General features: G+C 40.0%; 2 protein-coding genes and 1 long non-coding RNA gene across 28 annotated transcripts in view; 1 reads left to right on the top strand and 2 right to left on the bottom strand.

Moving 5' to 3' along the window:
• LOC147758218 (uncharacterized) overlaps positions 1-6,217 on the bottom strand; it is a 19,602-nt gene extending 13,385 nt beyond the window's left edge. The window contains exon 1 of one of the 2 annotated variants that reach the window (XR_015330619.1): positions 5,698-6,217. The gene's annotated coding sequence lies outside the window, so the exon portion shown is untranslated. Of the gene's footprint in view, positions 1-2,491; positions 2,629-5,697 lie in introns of those variants that run through there. The other variant, XR_015330612.1, reaches the window with a different exon arrangement.
• LOC147758217 (uncharacterized) overlaps positions 1-22,165 on the top strand; it is a 23,891-nt gene extending 1,726 nt beyond the window's left edge. The window contains exons 2-6 of one of the 3 annotated variants that reach the window (XR_015330649.1): positions 1,628-2,965; positions 11,949-12,004; positions 13,371-13,693; positions 14,190-14,306; positions 14,732-15,396. This is a non-coding gene — a long non-coding RNA (uncharacterized LOC147758217). Of the gene's footprint in view, positions 1-1,627; positions 2,966-11,895; positions 12,005-13,370; positions 13,694-14,189; positions 14,307-14,731 lie in introns of those variants that run through there. The other 2 variants (XR_015330637.1, XR_015330654.1) reach the window with 2 other exon arrangements.
• Positions 11,639-22,165, bottom strand: part of Esyt2 (extended synaptotagmin-like protein 2) — an 84,494-nt gene continuing 73,967 nt past the window's right edge. For 21 of the 23 annotated variants that reach the window (XM_022788605.2, XM_022788607.2, XM_086992738.1 and 18 more), the window contains 5 exons: positions 20,317-20,624; positions 20,015-20,125; positions 19,350-19,502; positions 14,743-14,946; positions 11,639-12,282 (listed from right to left, as the gene is read on the bottom strand). In XM_022788605.2, the coding sequence (XP_022644340.1) occupies positions 12,261-12,282; positions 14,743-14,946; positions 19,350-19,502; positions 20,015-20,125; positions 20,317-20,624 (798 nt within the window). In that variant the 3' untranslated portion in view covers positions 11,639-12,260. Of the gene's footprint in view, positions 12,283-14,742; positions 14,947-18,386; positions 18,497-19,349; positions 19,503-20,014; positions 20,126-20,316; positions 20,625-22,165 lie in introns of those variants that run through there. The other 2 variants (XM_086993151.1, XM_086993267.1) reach the window with 2 other exon arrangements.

Raw genomic sequence — 22,165 nt, 5'->3', positions numbered from 1 at the left:
CAAAATTAGAATGTTTTCGAGTTTAAAGCTCCTAGATTTCAAATTCGCGAGGTCTACTATTCCGCGTGTAGTGACTCCTGAAAGACGTCATGGATAGTCTGGCACACATGTAGAGGGCTGCATAACTTCAATTTGGCCGATTTAAACGGCAAATAGATTTAGTCTTATAGTTTCATATTTGTTGGTATAGTTAGTATTACAAAATGCGTCAGCACAAACGTTAATAAATAATTACTAATAAAAAGGCAGCAGAAATCGTGATGGCTAAAGACGGACAGTATCGATATTTGTCTAGAGTGCATTGATTTTCAAGTAAGTTTCTTTTTTTTTTTAATGTAAATATACAATTGCGTACTACAAATTACGTAAATAAATTATCACTAATCATCGTAATATGATTGTGCGCGTAATCACATGATATATATATATATATATATATATATATATAATGCACGTAGTACGTTTAACTAGTTCAAAAATAAAACCTGAAAGTTGGTCAACGAATCTGGTTAGGCTGCGCTAACCAGAATGGTCTCTAAACAGATAGCTTTAAAAAACTTACAGATACAACTTAGTGGTATCATTGTAATTCGTAACTAAGGTGACGGAATTGATGCATTGCGAACCGTCTTATGGTATGGCTATTACATAAGGTTTGTACTGGGGTTGAGAAAAATTTAGAATCCACTTCGGCTACCTGATGTTTTTACAGATGTCCTATATGCTTTGATTTTCAAATGTCTTATTTTTATTTTTCAAGATTAGCAGATTCCGTACGTTTGGCTTTTTCCTTAAGCATTGGGTCCCGTGCGTAGCAGTAGGTACAAGCAAAATAAATTGACTTATGCTTCAATTGCTAGTTATTTGCTAGGATTTTCGATTGTGATAACTGCAACGATTCCTTTTTTCAGCTTTTTCCCTTTACGGAACCACAGAAAAATATCCCTGCTGTCGTTACCGAGCCACGTAAACAAGTTGACAACTATCAGCTATTGTCTTCAAGCGAGACGAGTGCTCTTAACAAGCCCGCTCCCTTTTCTGAATTTCATATATTCTCTGTTGGTTTTTTTCATTTGAAGACCAAGCTCGACAACGCAGTCGTTCAGAGATCAGGCTGTTACAGGCGGAAGCTGCTTACATGACGAGGTCATTTTCGTACAAGATGACTTTCATAACAGAGTGCCGTTGGCTGTTGCATGAAAAGGAGGTTGTTGATGAAAGACGTGAAGAGTAATAGGCTAAAATGATTGCTTTGTAAAAATCTTGTGGTTTGTTTTACTCCGTTTCTCTTTACGACAGTATCATCGAGGGGTAACGAATAGTCACTGTTGATTTGTCGGTACGAAACTCATGCTGTTCGCGTTTCACAGTATTCCAGGAAAAAGCTCAACTGCTGTACGAGAATATGAAAGGAGTTTGTAGACACACATATTTTTTGCACCTTTCCTTCAACAATTTCGTGTGGCTTCTCCCCTTGCAAGATAACCACTTTCGTAGAATATTTGTGCGTTTTTTGCGTTTGGGCAGACAGCCTTACCTTAGCTTCTGGTAGTGTTGTGAAGAATACGATAGGTTTAGCGAAGGGAATTTGAACTTCGATTCTTATTTGCGCATGTGCGGTTTCCAGGCGTTGAGTGGGCGTCAGCATCTCGTAAACTGCGTAACTTTCGTATCGTATATAATCAATCGTTTGGAGCATGCGATATATATCAAGCTGTGTATTACTTCTCCAAATTAAACACAAATCTCACTAGTATTGTTAAATCTTACTAGTGACCGGAGATGCAATGTTCTCACGATTGTTTAGTGAGCTTAACCTAGAGCACAACGACTCGCAGGTTCGAACCTGGACACACTTCGTTTCATACTGGGAGCCGGCCATCTGATGGGCTGCCTAACGGCGATACGGGACGTAAAACCGGAAATATGAAGGACGTGCAGTGGGAAAAATATAACGCTTGATTTTGGCCGATATTTATCATCCGAAACAGTTTATTATCAAGCATCTTCTTATCATGACGTAAGCACAACTCTTCATTGGAATGTGAAGATGACTTGGATTGAAGGTTTTATTGAACAGCCTGCCCGTGATCGGACTGTCTCTGTCTATCGTGTCGACGTTAGGAAATCGACAACACTAGAAGATTTAGGATCTATAATAGACCAGAAATATGCTACAAGACTAAATGAAATGTGTGTTAAAATTATCGAATCAATTGCCCACTATCATCAACAATGTATTGACCACAATGGTAACAATTTTATATATATCTGCGGTAAAAGGAACATGTACACATATTTTGTAAATTTAAGTATTAATTAAATTTCAATAATAGCCAAAACGATAGTTGTTCAAGTTGTGGATACATTTTCTGCCACCACCTATTGATATTTCTGGGTTTTACATTGGGCTTTAAATGCTGTCCGACATAGCTTCAAGCGTCTAACTCCTACCGGGAAATCGAACGCTTGATTACGCCTGCTTTCATACCTGGACTTAATGGCGTATGTTCATTCTCTACGTTTTGTGAGAAAACACGCTACCACTGCGCCGTCAAAGGACCAAACAACCACTTATCCGAAATAGCTCGTATAACGTGTGCTTTCAAGCTACATCAGCCCTTCGACTTTGCTAAACATTACCTTCAAACGACATTGACAGCTCCCAAACATGTTATTAGAACAGATGGAAATTGATCCAGAATAGCCATTCGCGATACCAATGGAACGTGTCGTCCGCACCTGAGACGTGAATATAGATAGATCGGCCAAGCACAAAATATCGGGGAGCGCTATTCGTGGCCAGTACGAGTGGTCTGGTAAAAACAAAACACCGAAGTGAATTTTGTGGTACACGCGCGTAAATTCGAAATAAAGATTCGAACTGTTTTTACTCGTACTGGTTATTCCACGAAGAACACATCGCGGCTCGTGATCAGAATCGTCAAGTAGGTTAATACGATAGGTGAGCATTACAAAGAATTAAGCTACATTCTGTTTGAGTTGCAACCTGACATTCGTGGTCTGCTTACTGGCTGTATTAAGGTATACGTTTAATTTATTTAATGAACAGCCTTAGAGTAGTATTATATAGTAGAAAAATACAGATGTTCAATACTTGTATTGATAATACAGAAATACGACTTCAAGCTCGTACCGGCAAAACAGGCACTGAACGTCGCTCCGATGGCCAAAAGTGGCAACCGTGGATGCTGCGATTCGTATTAAACAGTAGTTAGATTTGCATCAGTTAACCCGTGCAAGGCTTGAAGCTTTTCCAACAGCGTTCTCAAATGGCCAGCAGGAAATGATCGATATCTAGATATAAACGAGTTCCTTTATTCCTCAAAACTGCACCGTGCCTTCAATCATGCGAATCGATACATCTGTTCTAATTACGGATCAACGTTCACTTAAATTGGATAATCTCGAAACGGTGGAACGACATTATCGTTGATTGCCACTGTGGCAGTTCGGATCCGCAGGTAGCGAAATTAGCTATTTGGAAACTGACGAAAGTAATAGAAATTGATTCGACCTTTCAACACAGGACGTCATCTCTTTTTACCAAATGGTATTGATTGCTCAGAAAGACAGGCTGGATATGTAGCCAGTTAATCGGCGCTGATGCCGCTTAGCTATTTGGAAATCCTTATCGTCAGTACGTCCTCGAAGCGCAATCTTATTACGAAAAATCTTAAGATCAGTTCTTTACTTTTGAGATCGACAATAACACTTTTGTCAGTGACATCCGCTGAGAAGGGGGATGTATGTGGCGGAGCGATCTGGGCGCTAACTTTAAAATCCAAACTAGAACCATCCAGAACAGTGCGGATGTGCATCTCATAGCGAAATGCCTCCAATAGTTTATCTGACTTTGATCATTAAAATGCGAGGACACAACTATTAGGAGATAAGCAACGCATATTGCTATAATATAATTACAGAGAGTCCTTTTTCTATTCAGGATAATAGCGCATAAATGCATCTTCCACATTTCCTCGAAACTAACTGTGGTAAAAATCCTAATTGCGTTTTCACGGGAGACAAGGGCCATTTTGCAGATAGAAGAATATAATCTAGAAAGCAATTTCTAACTACTATTGAATGGTGCGAAAAGATCCAATATTAAGTTAAATGGTTTAATGTATGGCAGTAAATAGGTCTAACAAGGACAAGGCTTTTTCAAAATGAAGCGGGCTTCACCTTCACTGAACAAATGCTTTCGCGAACACGCTCTTGAAATCCTTATTGATTAAAGATGCCTTTCGTGACAGCTCGCCTGTTGTATTTATAGCAATATTTTTTTCATTTTACTCGTAGCAGATTCACTTTGAAACGCTAAACAACAAGGATAAATGCATGATTTTCATAATAATTTTCGCTACTACGTAACAATACGTCAGTCGTGTGTTCGCTCGCTAGATAGGTATGTTTCGAGCATTGAATGAGTTCTTTTTTCTGAATGAAATTAATATGTTGATTGATCTAATCAATACTTGAGAACAAAGTTTAAATAAATATACATATATATATATATATAATACTCGTGACGGACAGGGCCATACGAAGCCTATATAGAAATCATTTGAATAACCACAACACTAGCTAATTCGCTGTTAATGTAAGTTCGTCTCGGAGTAGCTATCTTGTCAAACCTGGACGCCGCTAAACGTCAAGCCATTGTTTGACTTGCAACTATCCGCACTCCCCGCGTAACTGTGTAAGCGTGCGTGTTTTTTTCTTTATTTGTTATTATATATTATCACGTTTTATTAGATAGTTGAAATAGCAATCGTACAGTATCAGAGATACCCGGCAATGGTTTTGCTGTGAATGTTTCTAGAAGGCCTTTGTGCAATGAATCGCTTACGGCCACAAGATACGCACCTGCTTGAACCCTCGCTAATGCGAGCCTGATACTTTTTTGCAAATTCGTTTATTAATAGATTTACGTGGCTCTACGCAGAATCCCTGCATAAACGAACATAGATGAGATTGATCATTGGCTAATACTCTCTTTTCTGATATTTTTCACGAAGCGCTTAGTGCGGCTAATGATTCAAATAATAGATTATTTTTCAAATGGACGTCAGGTGACGTTCGAGTAACGAGATAACTCCTCAGCTGCGTGTGACAATTGCTACTGCCGCTGAAGATGCTGTACGGTTAGACCCCAACTGAAATGACCGAACTTTGGGGGCGTGCAATATGGCAGTCTTGCTTTATTACTATTTAAAGCGGCAAAATGATTACTCGAGGCGGCTATCCAAATGTTACCACGGTAGTTACTTATCAATGTAAAATAGTTTTTAGCCTTAAGAGCACTTTGGGATATTTTACGAATTCACGATTCAATTTTCTGGTAAACAGAGCTATATCCCAGACACTGACATACTTAATGCCTCATACGAACAACCTAAAAAGTAAATAGAAGATTTTCTCGGGCGGCAGGATAACTCACTGCTTAGTTCTAGTCATTTAGACACTGCCTTCTTATTAGTAAATGTCAAATTTACAGCCTGTCGAATACCAGAAACATATGACAGAAATAGCATGCTATTTATATTATCATCTCGTCCATTGGAAAACTATCTTGTCAATATTTCCGGCTTACTTTGCTCCGATACTGTCCCTTTCGAACAGAGTGCATACCAAGGAAATCATTATTATTAGCCTTGACGGCTGTGCCCTTACACTTCTTCACTGGTCCTGCCGTATTTTAAGCCGACTCTACGATTCCTTCCTCTTTTCTCCATATTCGACGGGTAAATGTCCACCTATTGATGGTTTAAAAGGCGTTGCGGCAGTCTCGTCGCGTAACCGAGCTTTATGACAGTCGCACACTGGGGCGCAAGGGCATATGCGAACGTTTTCGACTTCTACGAGCGTATGTAGCCCACAATACTCTGTAAATCACCTTTGGACGGATTCAGCGCACGTCCATGTTGCCTGTAGCTGTGAACATGACGCGCCTACCGGTAAATGGCAACGCTGAATCAGAAGAGCCTTTCTCCTGCTTAGGGCCTTTATAACACGGCCCGTCTCTTATAGCTGCTTTAACTGGTGGCGCTCTATTGTGCCTACTCCATCCTAACGAATTTCACTTTTTCTGATAAAAGTTGTTTGTTCTTTGTTCTTTCGCAAATCATCGACGACAAATTTAATGTCCTGTGAAACAAGTAGTCTACAACATTTCAACTTTTTCTAAACAGAGGAAGGGGAGGCATTTTGGCGGTTAAAAGCGTGTAAAAAACAAGTGAAACGAGATTAGGAAGCCTGACCTACAAAAGCATCGACCGTTTTTCCTAAGCTGGCGACTCACAAACTTATTATATTTAAGATCTAGGGAAGGGCAAGTGGAAGATCAATTTATCATGTTACACAGTAAAAATGTGATTGCAGATATGTTTATAAGCTGTGAACACGATCGTTTTACGAAGCCATTGGATACAATAGCTGAACGGGGTGCTGATGCAGGCAGATAGACGGCTGTGTAAAGAGTAAAGCACATCACAGAAGAAGATTGTGCTTCGGATGTTGTTGCCGCACAAGTGGGCACGATTTCCCCGGACAAGTGGCGCATGATCGCTGAAGAAACTCTGAAAAATCGCTGCGTCACTGAAACAAGTTTCAAGCTTTACGATAAGACTTACGCGTTTAGTGGTGTTAAGTAAAGTGTACTCTTCGCACACAGCTGTTCTCAACGTGCTTTAAAGCTACCAGCGAAGGGTCGAATTGAAAAGTGAAGATAGATAGTGTACTCCAGTTAAGCTATGGCGCAAACACGGGCTAAAACTATAATCCATATAATAATATTAGTAAAGATAGAGAATGTTTTCTATTAAAAATAATCTCCAAATAGCCGAAAATGTAGACAACGTCATTATGTGAAAATTTTCAATTCGGTGTATCGTCGTACCATCTACTTGCGGCATATCGCCTTATCATCAGAAGTTTTAGAATAAAGAGGGACAGTTTGGCTTATGTTCGTAGCGTCTAAGCATCGCTCCATTAGTATTTGTACAATGGTTTTAAAAATTTATCGAGGGTTAGCAGTGGTACATTTTTTCGAACGATTGAAATAATCATCTAATTGATCTACACTACCGTTCCTCCGATTAACCAAATGGCACATACATAACATGGACAAGAACCCAACAATTTCACGTCACAGTCAAGCGTATATTCCTCTACGAAGGACCTCCCTTAGTACATATGGATTTGTCACCATCCAACACAAAGCTCATCGACTTCGGCGGGCTTATACTGATTAGCATTAGGTAATGGCAGCTGGGCTATTTCGTCCAGTCACTTTTGGATGCTGTTTGAAGACATATTTGGGTGCATTTGCCAATGCTGCGTGCACACTTATAGGGAAGACTTATAGGTGACAAAACGAGGACAATCGCAAAGAAATAGACAACTCAGAAGAATTTAAGGTTATATAGATCTGTATACAGCTACCAATTAGTCTATACAGTGCTGTAGCAAACAATGGCTCTAGGTAGATCCGCCTTTTTTGGTGTTTTCAAAATTTTTCTTCTCTACGGTTTAATTGGAATGAATGAATGAATGACCAGGGGCAATAGATACTGTTCGCGATAAAATAAAAAGAGGCAAACATTTAAAAAAAAAGGAAGTTTTGAAGGGATCAGGGCTAGGGTAGCCCTCGTATGTGAAGTACGACTTGAGGCAGTAAGTTCCAACGTGCTGGAAAAAACGGCAAGGCAAGTACTCTTAGCATAGTTGACGAACTTTGCAATGATAATACGTACCTGGAAACGGTAATACGTATCTTCTTATTCCTCAGCATCACATTACGTATACTCGAAGGTTTCTTAAATCTGAAGGATCCATGCAAACCTTAACCTCATTTTTTCTTTTCTTTGAAATCAAGTTTGGAGCTTTGAAAGCTGAGCGAAAAATTGTAAGGGTGCTCTTTGCCCATGACACGCGTACCCCCTTACGAATCTGGAATGTGTACCAGCGATCTTCTATGGGAATAAAACAATGGGTTTTAATAGAACATATTCAGATGAAATGTTCGTATAGCAACGTCAAATAAGCAAGGTTTGTTAGCGTGTTGATAATCCGGGGCTGTTCATTTTACACTAAGAGAGTAGCAAATTGAAATTCTACGTGGAAGCTATCGAGCACAGAAAAAGTACCCCTTGCCGAGTGGAAATTATCTACCGTCTTAAGCGGTTCACGATCGCCCTATTGACTATCCGTTCTTTAGTCGCAACGCTTTTTGTTGCTTTATTTTCCGAGATAAAACAACGAACTAAGCCAGACATAGTGTGGCGATATTGTGACTAAGAAAGTTCGAAAGGAAAAGCCTCGAAGAAGTTCTGTTTCCAGGCCAATAGGAATTTATGCTATGTTTTCAGTCAAACAATTGTTGTACCGAGCTGCATCGATCCCGTTAACCTACTTGCTAATTTTTCATAGACCGGATCTAAAATCTACTAATGCCGCTTCAGTGACCCTGTGCCACCAAACATAGGACCATCAGAGTACTACGGAGGATCCTGATGATAATTATGATACGATTTACAAATAAAATCATTGCCACAATTTAAAAATGTCGGTATGATTCTATCGTGATCGTATCTGTTGTGTGACTGTCTAACTCTACTGTTAACAACGACAGCATTCGCACTTCGGGGGGGAAGTCTTCGTCTCTCTAATATTATCGTTAATCTAATTATCTGGAATATTTGATTTAGATCAAGCACATGCATGTTGCCTTGTACTAGCTATAATTAATTGCACAGGGCTTGACCCGAAAAGATACATAGTGAAGATTCAAAGACGAACATAGATCACAGACGTATCGAACCTATGCTCTGGCGCTTCATGGCCTGGGTCTTTACTGGTTGTTGACTTGTCTCAGTTTAACCATTTGCCATGAACATTCTCTTCGAGACAGCGGAATATATTGAAAAAATTAACGTCTGTTAACTTATTGATTAACGTTGCCCGATTGAGTGCTCTGCGCTAGACATGGTTCGCAGTCCAGTTTGGCAATAGGACGATTTATCTGTTTAATTACGAGACAAGCGAGTTAACTCAAGTACGACGTATTAGCTTAAAAGGACAAAATTAAGAGATGCAAAGTAAGAGTGAAAATAGAAAAATTTTATATCTGCAGTGGGCGATAAGTTAACAGTGCAGCGAAAAAAGTTTGTAAAAATCTAGTATATAAACCAGTCGACACAGGTCAGATTTTCCTTTTCTTCATGCCCAACTGAAGTCTAAATTAAAAACACTAGCTCCCTATGCGATTCCTAACCGGAAGGCTAACAATAACCTCGATGAAAACTAACACGAATCACATAAACCCATACTAAAACCACAACTAGAAAAAAAAAATGCATATATATATCTTAGAAATAAATAGGATGTGCATGAGACAATAGTCATTCAACGGTACTGCCCAGTGCCGGAGACATGTACAATAGGCTAATTCAACGCTACTCTATAGCTAGTTGACAAATAGCAGTCCAAATAAAAAATAACAAAAATGACATCTTCGGTATATTATGAAGGCCAAACTATCAGTGACCTACCCGTAACTGAAAAGACCCGTAACGATAATAATAATTTAATTATTATTAGTGAGAAAAAGTTTTTTTTTTTTCAAATTTCCCGCGTCTAACATCGTTTCTAAGCTATTACAGCTTGTAGCAATGGGCCTTCACTGTTTAACTTAACTTGCCCATATGTCAGTATCTTATATGGGATCACCCTGCTGTACGTAGTGCAACGACCGAAATAGCTTAGAATATTTGGGTACACTTGTACGCGTGAAATTTCAAATTCGGTGAGCCCTTATTGACATGTTATGCGTTACGTTAGTAAACACCCGATAGGCTCATTTGATTACCGTAGACTGATGATACGTAGTTCACAGATGTCGTTCTGAACTACTTAAATATGGCGTTTACGAAAGCAACATCAACCAAAAATTATATTAACATTAACAATAACGAAAGAATATACCAAGTTCTGTTTGTTAGTCAACGGGCAGCTTCAGATATCGTAGTCGGGATAGTGGGGGGATGGGGCCAACAGACGTTGACCAACCCAGAACGATTCTATAGCGCAACATGTACCTACTGGCTATAAATATTTTTCGTATATATCAGATGAAGAGCTGATCAGTTTTGCGGCCTTCTAAACATCAGATACGCTATGCTAAGATGTTCTCTTAGAAAATATGTATTCCCAATGTGATGACATTAAGTGTAATTGGTTATACCTTTCCTTGATAAATTGAATATATATATATATATATATATATATATATATATATATATATATATATATGTGTGTATAAAGTGTGCCAGTACAGAGATAGCAGAACTGTGGGCTCAGTATAATGACTAACCAGTCACTATCAGCATCGTGGTATTATTATACAGGTGGCGGCCGTTCTACTTTACTCACAAATCGTGTATAGTAACCTTATCAAAGCAAAATGGAGTTGTTGTACCAAAAGGCAGCAAGAACTGGGAGAAATGAATCGCAGCATGATTATTAATCGAGTGCTTTATTTCGAAATAATAAAGAAGAACATTAAAAACATTGTTATGATTGTTGTAATTATAAAACCAAAACGTTTGACATTTCCTATTTATCGATAGAGCAATAAAGCCAAATACGAGAGCGTGCCTTGATACGAAATAACTACATAGAATAATTATCGTCTTGTAATTACCAGCTAGCTATAATTATCTGCGGTGGGCACCTACAATAGTCTAGCTACAATAGCAAATGCAAAGTTATCCCAAAGTTGGTGTTGGTCCCGAAGCTCATGAAGACCGGAATTGACCTGACAAAGGGCTCCATTGATGGGCGACCCTCCGTGGAATAGATAACGTAATAATTTCTACTTGACATTGAGGCCACACGTAATGCTACTAGCAAATAACAACTTAGGGCGACGAAGCAAAACGAGGAGATCTGTTTAATGGAAATGATAGTTCGCTGGCTTCTATTCATTGCTGAACATAGCTTTAATGCCATAGTAACATGAATATATCTATTACTCATAGAATTAGTTCTATATATCTAGAGATATGCACAATGAAATTGTGCATATCTATGACATAAAAAAAAAAGTGTGGAGACTATTTCTGAAGCGAACTGCAGTATGACAGTTACAATCTTTTATTGATGGACTGCCATACGTTGCTTGCAGGGATAAAGTACGAGATAACACAACGCTAAGAGGTATCAAACTTTCAAAAAAAAAACAACAAGTTTTTTTTTTTATCTTACTTTCAATGTATGCGTTTATTTATAGTTATAGGTCATTCCCGTTAGGGGATCGTATTATATATATTCCGTTGTGCTCAGCCATGTTACGTCCATGTTATGTCTTACCAACGGATGATAATCGACATAATAATAGCGCATCGGAGCTCAACATGGCGCCATGACCTCGGCCCTTACGACTATCGAATCGTGTCGCAATAAAAAAAAAAATAGCAAAAATTATCCAAAAAAGATTTCACCCTACTAATCGTCAAATATCAAGAAACCTACGTCACGTATAGCATGAGCCCGTAGCTTACATTATCCCAATCTTTTTCTACTGCCATTTGAACCATAACAAGAGCCGTCATCATCGATGTTGATTTTTTACTTCTGTATTTAGTAATACTGATACGACACGCTGACTGACGCAATGCACTTTCGAAATTCACACAGAATTAAATATCAGGAATGTCAAATACTGCTTAGTTGGTTTGTCGGTTACAGGAAAGGCCTGACCTATTCAGCCTCAATCATTCAGATGCTCAGAAGCCGACTTCCATCCTTCCCCTTTCTGGCTGGCTGTGATTGTGCTAATAGACTAATAGTTTCTTTAGTTACGCCCTTGCTGTTACAGAGGTGCACCGTGAAGCGATTCGTTGACCAGCGCTTCTCTTTTATAGGAAAATCTCACTCCGGAAGTGTTTCATTTGACGCACGCCCTGACCACCAGATCGAAGTAAGTGAAGACTGAAGGTCGGCTCAGCCTGACCTACACGGTACATTCTTCTTCAGCCTTTGTAACAACAGGTACAGGTAGTTACTGATAGAGAACGTTGTTATTGTTCCGGCGGCCGTGTGACGCTGAGGATCGACGCGATGCGGGAATTGCGTCGCCAGGAATTGCTTTAATTCCTATTAGAGAAAAGGAACGTGAGCTCTGTCAAGGCAAAGGCCGATGATGATGACGAGGATACGCGAGGCTGAAAGGTGTCTTATGCTGGCGACAGGAAGTACCTGGAAGCCATACGCAGATATTTAAGGGAAGATATGAAAATGGCCGGAAACGGCATATCGTGTGTGAAAAAAAAAGATTTCTAGACCCAGTGACTACGTGGGGCTGGCTTTCGCTTGAATACGACAACTGCTTTAAGCAAATTGACATCTGATGCAGTTCTTGTGGGTATTCGTAAGCAAAATTGGATAGAAAAACTACTGACATATTAAAACTTTTCATTTGTAATGTATATATTAGGAAAGAATAATTTTTACTGTCAGCGGAATGCTACCCTCGATCTATTTCCTTATTAGATATACGTTTATTGTTAAACTTTAGCTGATTACAATTGACCGAAATCAGTAGTAGTCAGTATCAGGTATTAATTTATCGCATTTAAGGGAAGTCGGTATCTTCGCAATTTTGAAAAGTGTCTATCACTAACATGTTATTATGTATTAAACGTGTGCTATACGTATATCTTGTAGTTCAAATCGTTCAGCTAGTTGTCCTTCAATAATCGATTGCTCGACTATCAAAAGTTGGAAATTACCACCACTGTGGTCTATGAAATAGATAAGCGCAATCGTTTCATCGCGAGGGTATTCACGAGAAGCAACGACGCTTCAGCAAATGACCATAAATTTGCAAATGACCCCATGAACCTCCTAGGTTCAATTTGCAGACGAGAGACTGCATAAAAAAGAAAGTAAACATCGACAGTCATCATGGGCTAGGTATTCGAATTAAGATGCCCACGAGAGCCAGGCGTCGTTACTGTCTAACCAAGCATCAATATCATTTAGGTCCACATAGTCTAGTTTTTGTATCATGATCATCCATAGTCTTTCTTTCGATTCTCATACGGGGCTCTCCATAAGAAAGAGGCTGTCGACCGAGCTGTGAAACCACTGGCACGTGAATATCATAGGAATCCCTTGATCATTCGTACCGATTGCGCGTATAGCGGAAATGACCTATAATGTTTGTATATATACTGCAACAATTGATACTGAAATACCATAGAGACACGTGCATTAAAAACACTGAAATTTTTATTCAAAATTCAAAACAGTGCCCATAAATTTCTGTTTTTCTTCTGTTTAAGGACGAAGTGATTCCCTATATTGCCATGTCTTGTTCTCGACAGCACAAGTTTCGAATTGTGTCAAATAGAATAATGCCGGCGACGCGCGCCCAATGCAGGCGGTAATCAATGAATGGGTGCGGCCACGATCTGCCCGCGTTCGACCCAAAGGCCCTTACGACGTGGACATCATACAAGTATCACTCGCTGCTGCCAAGTGAACGAATTTTGAATCATGATCCTTCCGCAGATTGACCCACGGAAATCTTGTTACTTCCTCCAAAGGATCAAGGATTGACCTTCATTGCAAATGACCAGTACTAGCTAATAACTAGCATTTTATGGTAAGTAAATTCGATCCCTATTTATGTTCTCTATATTCCACGCTTGCTGTAGCCTAGCACCGTAGCGTCGGATTTTTATACAAAGGTCTGCTCTAATTTCCTAGAATTTATGACAGAATTTCATGTAGTTCGTAATTGATAATCGGATATTATTCCATTCGAATAGGCTGATATGCTACAGAATAGATATATTTTGTATGAAGATCTTTTTCTTACCCCCATTATACTAGATTTATTAACCTAAGATTCCGAGAGAAATCTCGGTATCATACGTCTCAGGTCATGAGTCACGTCAAACAGGCTTTCAGTGCGGTTTGAGCGTGCTAAAAAAAAACTGCAGTAATACCTGCATTTAGGCTCAGAAGGTGCAGTTCTGTTGAAATTTAACGTACTTTCAATTTTATCATGATAAAAGCACACATTCTGCTTGGGCCCATTAAAATATTGCCACCGGAGAAGTGGGTTGAACATAGTTTTGTCATTTTTTTTTTTTCAGAAAATTTCGGTACGAACGATGCTTTTCGTGGTTGACTAATTACGGAGAAGTTGAACGAAACCAACACGTAGATAGCTATACCATATCGCCACGAAACTCAACGCCCACTACCATGAGGTTTGCATCAATCAAATGAAAAAGCTGGCTACAGAAAAAGCTTGATACAAAAGAATAAACTCAATTGTATTTCTAAATGTAGAGGTACAGATGGTCAGATGGTCTCGCTTCGGAGCTTTTCACCCAGAAAGCACAGAAACGCTAGAATTATGTTACAGAAGAAGCGCAGAAAGTCATAGATCAAAATGACATTGTTACAAATACGATATTGAAATCTAAAATCTATTTGCTTCGAATTTAACTTGAAATGATTAGAACTTTCTCGACGACCGGATATCTTGCGTCGTTTTTACGAATGCCCTGAGTTTTTCTTTCTCTGTTGTCTTAGACCTGCTAATACTTTAATTAATTTGCGGTAAGGCAGTATCTTGATGTCGCACACGAATTATGCCAAGCTTTAAAAACATTTAATTTTTCCGTTACAGTGCTTACTTACCATTCCGTGAGTGCGGTGACTCCGTTAAGTTGATCCAGTGATAGGATAAGTTGTCCTAAAAGTTTTCTTTTGGCGTTATTGTGGTTCAAGTTTATGATTCGCTTATTCATGTTAAACACGCTTGCACGTTTTGTACTGCGACACCGTAATTGCAGTTGTAGGGACACCAACGCTAGCTCGTGAGCGGCCACGTCTAATTCCAACCTGTTTCGGACATGTCGTTGCATAGAGAGATGATTGTAACGAATAAGCAATGACATAATAAAAATGGCAAACAAGACACGAAACGATAACGAAATGTCCCTTTGAAAACACGAATAGTACTATAGATTAACCGCGCTAGAAAACTTTTCTACAAACACACAGCGTCGGATGCGTCTACTGCGAGTATTCACTGATAGCTAAACGCAAGCGGCTCGCTGTAAACATTGACACATCATGAACGATGTTAGGAGATCTATGTCGCTCTAAATCTGGGTGCTTTTAAACGGATCATTCAACCGGGAAATGGAAGCTTATTGATTTAACCAAAGATGATACATTTCAAATAACGGGGAAACCCACGTTGAACTTGAGACGCATGAAGCGAAACTAACTATAAAATGCATGTCGTTACATAACAAATAAAAAAAACGTTACGTTATCGAACATTAACTACTGCTATCGAGAGTAGGTGTTCAACCGTATTGAATAGGAGGCCTGTGGAGTGCCTGGATATCTATGGGCCTTTGTAGGTAGTTGGGTTACAGACACACATCGACCATAACAACGAAGTTTCTCTTAAGTAAGCAGTATTAACTAAAATATCTGGTTCTGTATAGGTAATCCGCGATATTCATTCCGGATATATCATGGTTAGTTTGGATCATCGCAAATCTATTGCACTGGTCCTCATGTTAGCTAATGAGCTATAGGTAAAAAGGCAATTCTCATAGTAAACAATTCTATTCTGTCACGATAAATCAAACGACGATCTTCTCAATCCTGAACGCTTCGCTTTTCTACCAACCCGTCTATTTCTTGGGTAGGCAGCTCTTAGGAACAAATGTCCACCAACCTTTTCCACCATTGTCATTCAAACTACACGAAAGCTTCGAGGACAAGACACTAAGAGACTTCGTGTTTTGTTTCTCTTGAACTTCTAAGGCTCCGTGGCAGTCTAGAAATAACCGGCAAACTTTGGGTTGCCTTAGCCGGCCGAGGTACAACTGGTCTGCGTAACGTCCACCTCAAAGGGAAATATTATTACCATCTTTTATGCTGTCCTCCTACATGCGTTTGCACCGTACCTGGTCATGCCGTTCTGTTTCAATGTGTCCTGTGATAGCCCATTCCCTACCTATGGTGGATCATTAATGCTATATTTATGTCATAAAATTTTCCGTATCAAAATCAACATAGATATGTGCCCCAATCTTCGGCTCAATTTAGCCCCAAGGCATATTCTGGGCGTGTATCCGACGTGTCGAAAATATATATGTAAGAGAAGTTGAACGCTTTGCTTGATCGTGATTTACTACGACAAATCCGGACGCAATTGGTTTGGGTCCTCTTATCCTAACTTTATGGTGTGAGGAAGATAAAAGGGCTATATTTTACCTTAACGTACCTCCCCATGTGCTAGGGCCGAACCGTTGTTAGGTGCAAGGAACCATGATACAAAAGTCAGTTTCTTTCTACATATATATATATATATATATATATATATATATATATATATATATAGGATAGAACTAGTAAACAGGTACTCTAGTTAGTTTTTCGTCGTTATCATTGAGCCGCCGAAATGAACCAATTTTGATTCAAAGTTGGTTCATTAGATATGGATTACGATAAATAAAACGATACAAGCTACTGTTAAGCTTTACTTTATTCTTCGTTCCTGCATAAAGACTATACAATTTTCATTAAAGTATACTCGCTACAGGCTACTCTATTGAGTACTTGCTATGTCAAAATTTTGACTCCATCTACGTCCTTAGTCCATCGTAAAACAGTGGGCGATTCGTCGCTTCGCTAGCTCATATGGGCTTTGCTTCAGAACTGAATATCTAAGTGAACTCTACAATTTGTGGGTAGTCATCATTTTCTTTCTAGGCTTTTCGAAAACTTTGTATGTAGAGTTAAACGCAATGAGATTTGACACGGAAAATGATAGCATGTAACCGGCATGTCAAACAATGGAAATGTTATAGCACGCCCTATTTGCGGTCGCGGTGTTTATTAAACACAACACTGACCAACGTCTTGTATGTTGATTGTATGTACACGTTCTCAGATGTTTGCGATAACTCAAGGCTATGGTAGGGCAATGATCGTCCTAAGTTGCCGGGGAAACCAGTGTCACCGTTCTGCCGCGCTCGACAGCCGTTTCCTGCTCTCTTGAATTCAGATCGCCGATTCTTTGCTTTCAGTTGGAAGGTTTTCCTTTAGATTAATCTCGCTCTACTGGGGGTTAACAGTTTGAACGGAACAACATCGATACGTTGATCTCAAAGCAAAGAACTCAAATCACTATTATTTTCCTATCTTGAACGCACACAGGTAATAACGTTCGCAGACAGCCAGATCGTAAGCCATACTTTTTTCCCTGCCGTATATTGTTTGATAACTACTTTGCCTCCACATGTTGGGTATCTGATCAAGCGAAGTTTTCCCTATTCAATGTCCCGACTTATGGAAAGCGCTTGATCGTGAGGCCTGTTTTTGCCTGCACTAGCCTTCAGTCTTATTAAGACTGGAAAACTGGAAGTCATTTTAGATTGGTCCAGTCACCACCGGTCAGATCGATAAACGCACGCCAAGAAGATACAATCGTAGCGTTTGTATGGCCAGAGAAAAGTCTCTTAGCCAATACAGTCATAGAATTACACGGCAATTTTCGCTGTGGCAGCTTGGTTACTATGGTAATTATTATACGCACTCATTAGAATTAGAATTAGAAAAATAAAATGGAAAAAGAAATTACATTGTTGTTGGTTGGCGACCCTGTACTAAGTCCGTGATGTACGTAATGGCTGTAAATGTTGGTTAAGTTCTCTAAGTACCGTGTTTATACCTCGACAACGAAGTTACTTCTGATTTCGTGATGACAAAAAGAGCGATATAAACACGATTTCAATGACATATGATTATGATGACGTTAACTAATCGTTTGAGTGCCAGTGGAGCTTGCAAAATGCTCGACGAAGTTGTAACCCCCAAATATTTTTTATATATATGTGTACAATAGAAAAGTAAACATTTTTACATTGTTTATCTAACGAGATAGGTTGCTTGAGGGAGATATATGTACAGAGCAAAGTCCATGATTAGCAATTTTTTGTCCGGCTGTGACCGAGTAGCAAATGCAGTTCTGTTTTCGGTCATTTCAATACTCCCAGTTATGCGAAAAAAACCCAGCACAGCAAATGGTAACGGTGTGTAACATTGATCATGGGGCAGTTTGACTAGATACTGTTTTCCCATACTGTTATTGCATATTGAAATCCTACGTTTGCCCAGGTTAAGAAAGATAAAAGTTCACACACAGGGATCGACATCGAACGCAAGAGCATTTCAATGTTCTTAGCTGTGTTGACATTTATTTATCCCTTAAAGAGCCACTTCCTGTACTCCGTGTGCAAAATAGCCATCTTGCTTACCGATTCCGAGTACTAATGGCAGCTTCGTCAACGTCCAGTTACTGGCGTAGCTAGTTGCAATGATGTAACGGTAAGTTACGCAAGCAGCTCGTCGGCCCATACGACGTTTCCTAACACGAGAGTGATACGAGTAACGTTTATCGAGGCGCACCTTTTTAATCGTCTGCGTACAATGTATAGCATGCTATTTGTACACGATTCAAGTGTAAGGCCAGCGAATGATCGCCGTATGCGACGAATCAGCGCTCATGTTAATGTGGTACGGGAAATTGGATTTGGTAGCCGACTCTACGAAACTGCTGTACGTACAGGCCGAGGTGCTGGACTTGTACTTGTGCAATTGTAAGTACAATATTTCAGTGGTAAGGTCGACTCGGAAAATTGTCAGGAGAACAGAGAAAGGGCGTTACTTCGCTCAGCTTTACTCCCGCTCGACGCCAGGACAGCGGTTCGGCAATAACTACAGCAGTAGCACGCAAAACAGAAACGCCAACCGTTGACCTCATGAATTAAAGCGGAAACTGAAGAAGTCTGTGTCCGCTCGTTTGAACTACAGAGGGACCGCTAATCAGAATCTACAACATTAAGCACGCAGGTGTTAGTCAGTTGTTACTTGGCAGTTGCTCAGTAAGGTGCAAGGTCCACGGTTTGCGAACGGTTTTATCCTCTCCTATCTTGATCGTAAATGTACATTTTGTTGTTTTTTTGTTGACTTTTTCACATTTTGCTCGCTGTTGATTTGATATATCTCATAAATCATCTCTAAGTACAAACCGGTTGTATAGCTAGTACAGGGGGGGGGAAGAAGTCCTGATATCTGTAAGGTGAAGGGGTTTGTGATGTTGGAAAAAATGCTTTGGATCTGACCGAAAATAGATTCGGAAAAAAATAGGCTGCTATTTGGACGCGCTGAAACTAAAACAATAGATCTACATTATACCAGTCAAATAACAGTTAACTTACGTTTCGTCAAAATCGATGATCCCGGAAGAATTGACCCTGATCGGCCGTGTTTTGTGCCAGTTTTCCTTGTGTTTTACCGTATCGCACGGACTCAGTTGCACCTTGACGTAGACTTCTTCTTCGTCACTGGCCACCACAGGCGGTGGCAAATCTCTAAAGAAACCCAAAGACTTACAAAAATCTATCTCTAACGTTCACCTCTTAAACCTGCAAGAGCTAATAATGACTGGCTTCAGTGAGGATATTCGCAACTCCTTAAAGAAGTTGCGAATATACTCGTTCGACTCTTCCCAATATTTACAACAAAACACAAACGGATACCGCGTAAACTGAAGCTGAGGTCATAAGAAAAAAAACAATTACAGTCTTAATAGACACAAAGAAAAAAATTCGACGGAAAATTTCTTCAATTTTTTAGACACAAAATTTGTCTAGAATTTTATAGCTTCTTTTTGCTGGAATAAAGCTAAAAAAACCTCTGGTTGGTGAGACCGGTGGGGATGGGGAATCCCTCGAATTTTGTCAATGACATCACACGACAGGCCTCATTAAATAAAATAAAGAAAAATAATACAACTTTTCTGGGGTAAAGCCCCATTGAACAGTTGAGTTGACAGCCGTTTCCCAGTAGAGCAGATTACTGCCTACTGCCTGTTGTCGCTTACTTGACTTGATGTATAACACACACGAGTCTGTTTCGGGGAGGGCTATATCGAAGGGTGACACGCATTTGCGTGTTCCACGTCGAGGAGCTGCCGAGGCCACCTAACGATGGGCTGAAAAAGCATCAGACAGAGGAGCAACAATATGATTGGATGTAGATTCATCTACTCTGTGCTCTTAACTGATATACTGCTATACTATGCATATGTCAGACTAAATAAAACCGTACAATGTTTGAAAATTTGACTTTGAATTAAAAACATTATTTCAGTATTGCTTAACTGTTGTCAGTCCTGACACATACCTCAGGGTGGGCCTTTGGAGACTCGTTCGGGATCCATGGAAAGTTTCGAGGATCGGTGAAATGGTTGAATGGACCATCTCATCCATCGAAGGTAGCTCAGTCTTTCGCGGTGTTGAGGGCATGCCACTCTGCGAAAGGGGCACAATGCCACTCCCAAACGTGTGTGTAGAAGGGCCCTGTGTGCTGACTACTGAGCCGCCTTCCCCGGACGGCGGATAATCGCCGTGTTGCCCCGACGAACTACGCGAATAACCGGGTGTGGTCGAGCGATTGCCACCGCCTACCAAATTGCCACTGCTTTGAAGAATCTGCACAAGTACAGCCAGTATCACGGAAAATGTCAGCGCACTGAATCGAGTTTTAATAGAAAACATGAATGAGAGACGAACTAAGCTCATCATATTATGGCTGAATTCGTTAACTATTAAGCTTATTTACATTTGCTAAAGACAACAGCCGGACTGATAGCCCCCCCTTGTGAGACATCAAACTCATTCATTGTAGTGTTCAAACACATGCACTTATATATACTTATATTATACTTGATTAGCCATACTCTAAATATGTCTATGTATAGTACGTATAGAGATATCCGTAGGAGTTTAGCGCTGGTAAAGCATTCGCCAACAACTTCATAAAACCAATGGTTATGTCTATACTAAAGGACAACAAAATCATTAATATGTGTTTCCTTTTCTTCGTTGAAACAGGATCATACACACGCTTCCAACGATAGAGAACAATAGGATGAACAGTGCTCACGAAGTCGCATTCTGTTGAGACAGCAAAAAGCAACATAGCCCTAATTCGAAATAAAACAAGTTTGCCGCCGTCCTCTGGCAAGATCTGGTTCAGACTAAACGAATACATATGCACGACATCGGGCACGTTTAGCACGTCAACGAATATTTGGCCTCTTCCTTTCTTCGTTCCAATTTCCCTTTCCACTATTCTCTGCCTTTAGCTGTTTCCTTTTCGTTTTCCTTCTCGCCCTTTTGTTGTCTCCTTTGTTTTCCCTTTTTATCGCCATTTTTTGTTGACTTTTTTCTTCCTTTATATCCTGTGCTCTTCCCGCTCGCCACACGTTTTCATCTGCTCCGCCCCATTTCTCGCCAACTCTCTCTCGGCTCTCTTGGTACTTAAGGTCTCTACATGAGAGACTCTGCTATGGCCAAGAAAATTTCTTCAGGCCACGCCCGACGGCTAATGCTAGTATAATATCAGGGACGTGAATGCCGCTCCGAAAGGAAGACAGCTTGCAACAGTAGCCTAGGGTCAGTGTACGTATCCTAATCTGCATCACTTAGTAACCTGCAGCCGACCAGAGCTGACCAGCTGAGAGCCAGATATGCACATATAGACGAACGAAAGAACTCTGAAGCAGTATCTGACGGCAGTAATCAACGTCTGACGGACATAAAACCCGCAACAATCATTACTTAATGAAAAGGAATACTCACTCCCACATGTGCCGGGAGGTCAGCCTATAACTACGATGACATTAGCGGATGTGATTTCAGTTACGTGGTACCATACAATGGATCATACGGGCTGAGTTTTGTTTATATCATGTATGTCCCTATCTATCTCCACACAAGAGACATCCGCCGGCGTCTGTCCTACCCATCTTTAGATAGCTAGACGACAAGCTTCCGGTTACGAGCAGCGAAGTTTATATATTTGACTATTCTTTACCTATAATCAAGTTTCTAGCCAATATACTACTGTAACGTACTTACTGCGCAGTCGTTGCTATATTGCATTCCGGTCAAAAGTTGTTGATCTGCCATCAAATAAATGCTCATAATGAGAGAATATTCAAACCGGATAATGTATAAACCTTGTATAA

This window comes from Varroa destructor, unplaced genomic scaffold (assembly GCF_002443255.2).
Source record: "Varroa destructor unplaced genomic scaffold, Vdes_3.0 BEIS01000001.1, whole genome shotgun sequence".
Classification (NCBI taxonomy): domain Eukaryota; kingdom Metazoa; phylum Arthropoda; class Arachnida; order Mesostigmata; family Varroidae; genus Varroa; species Varroa destructor.
The sequence above is the reverse complement of the archived record's forward strand: the minus strand, read 5'-3'. Positions and strand labels throughout refer to the sequence as shown.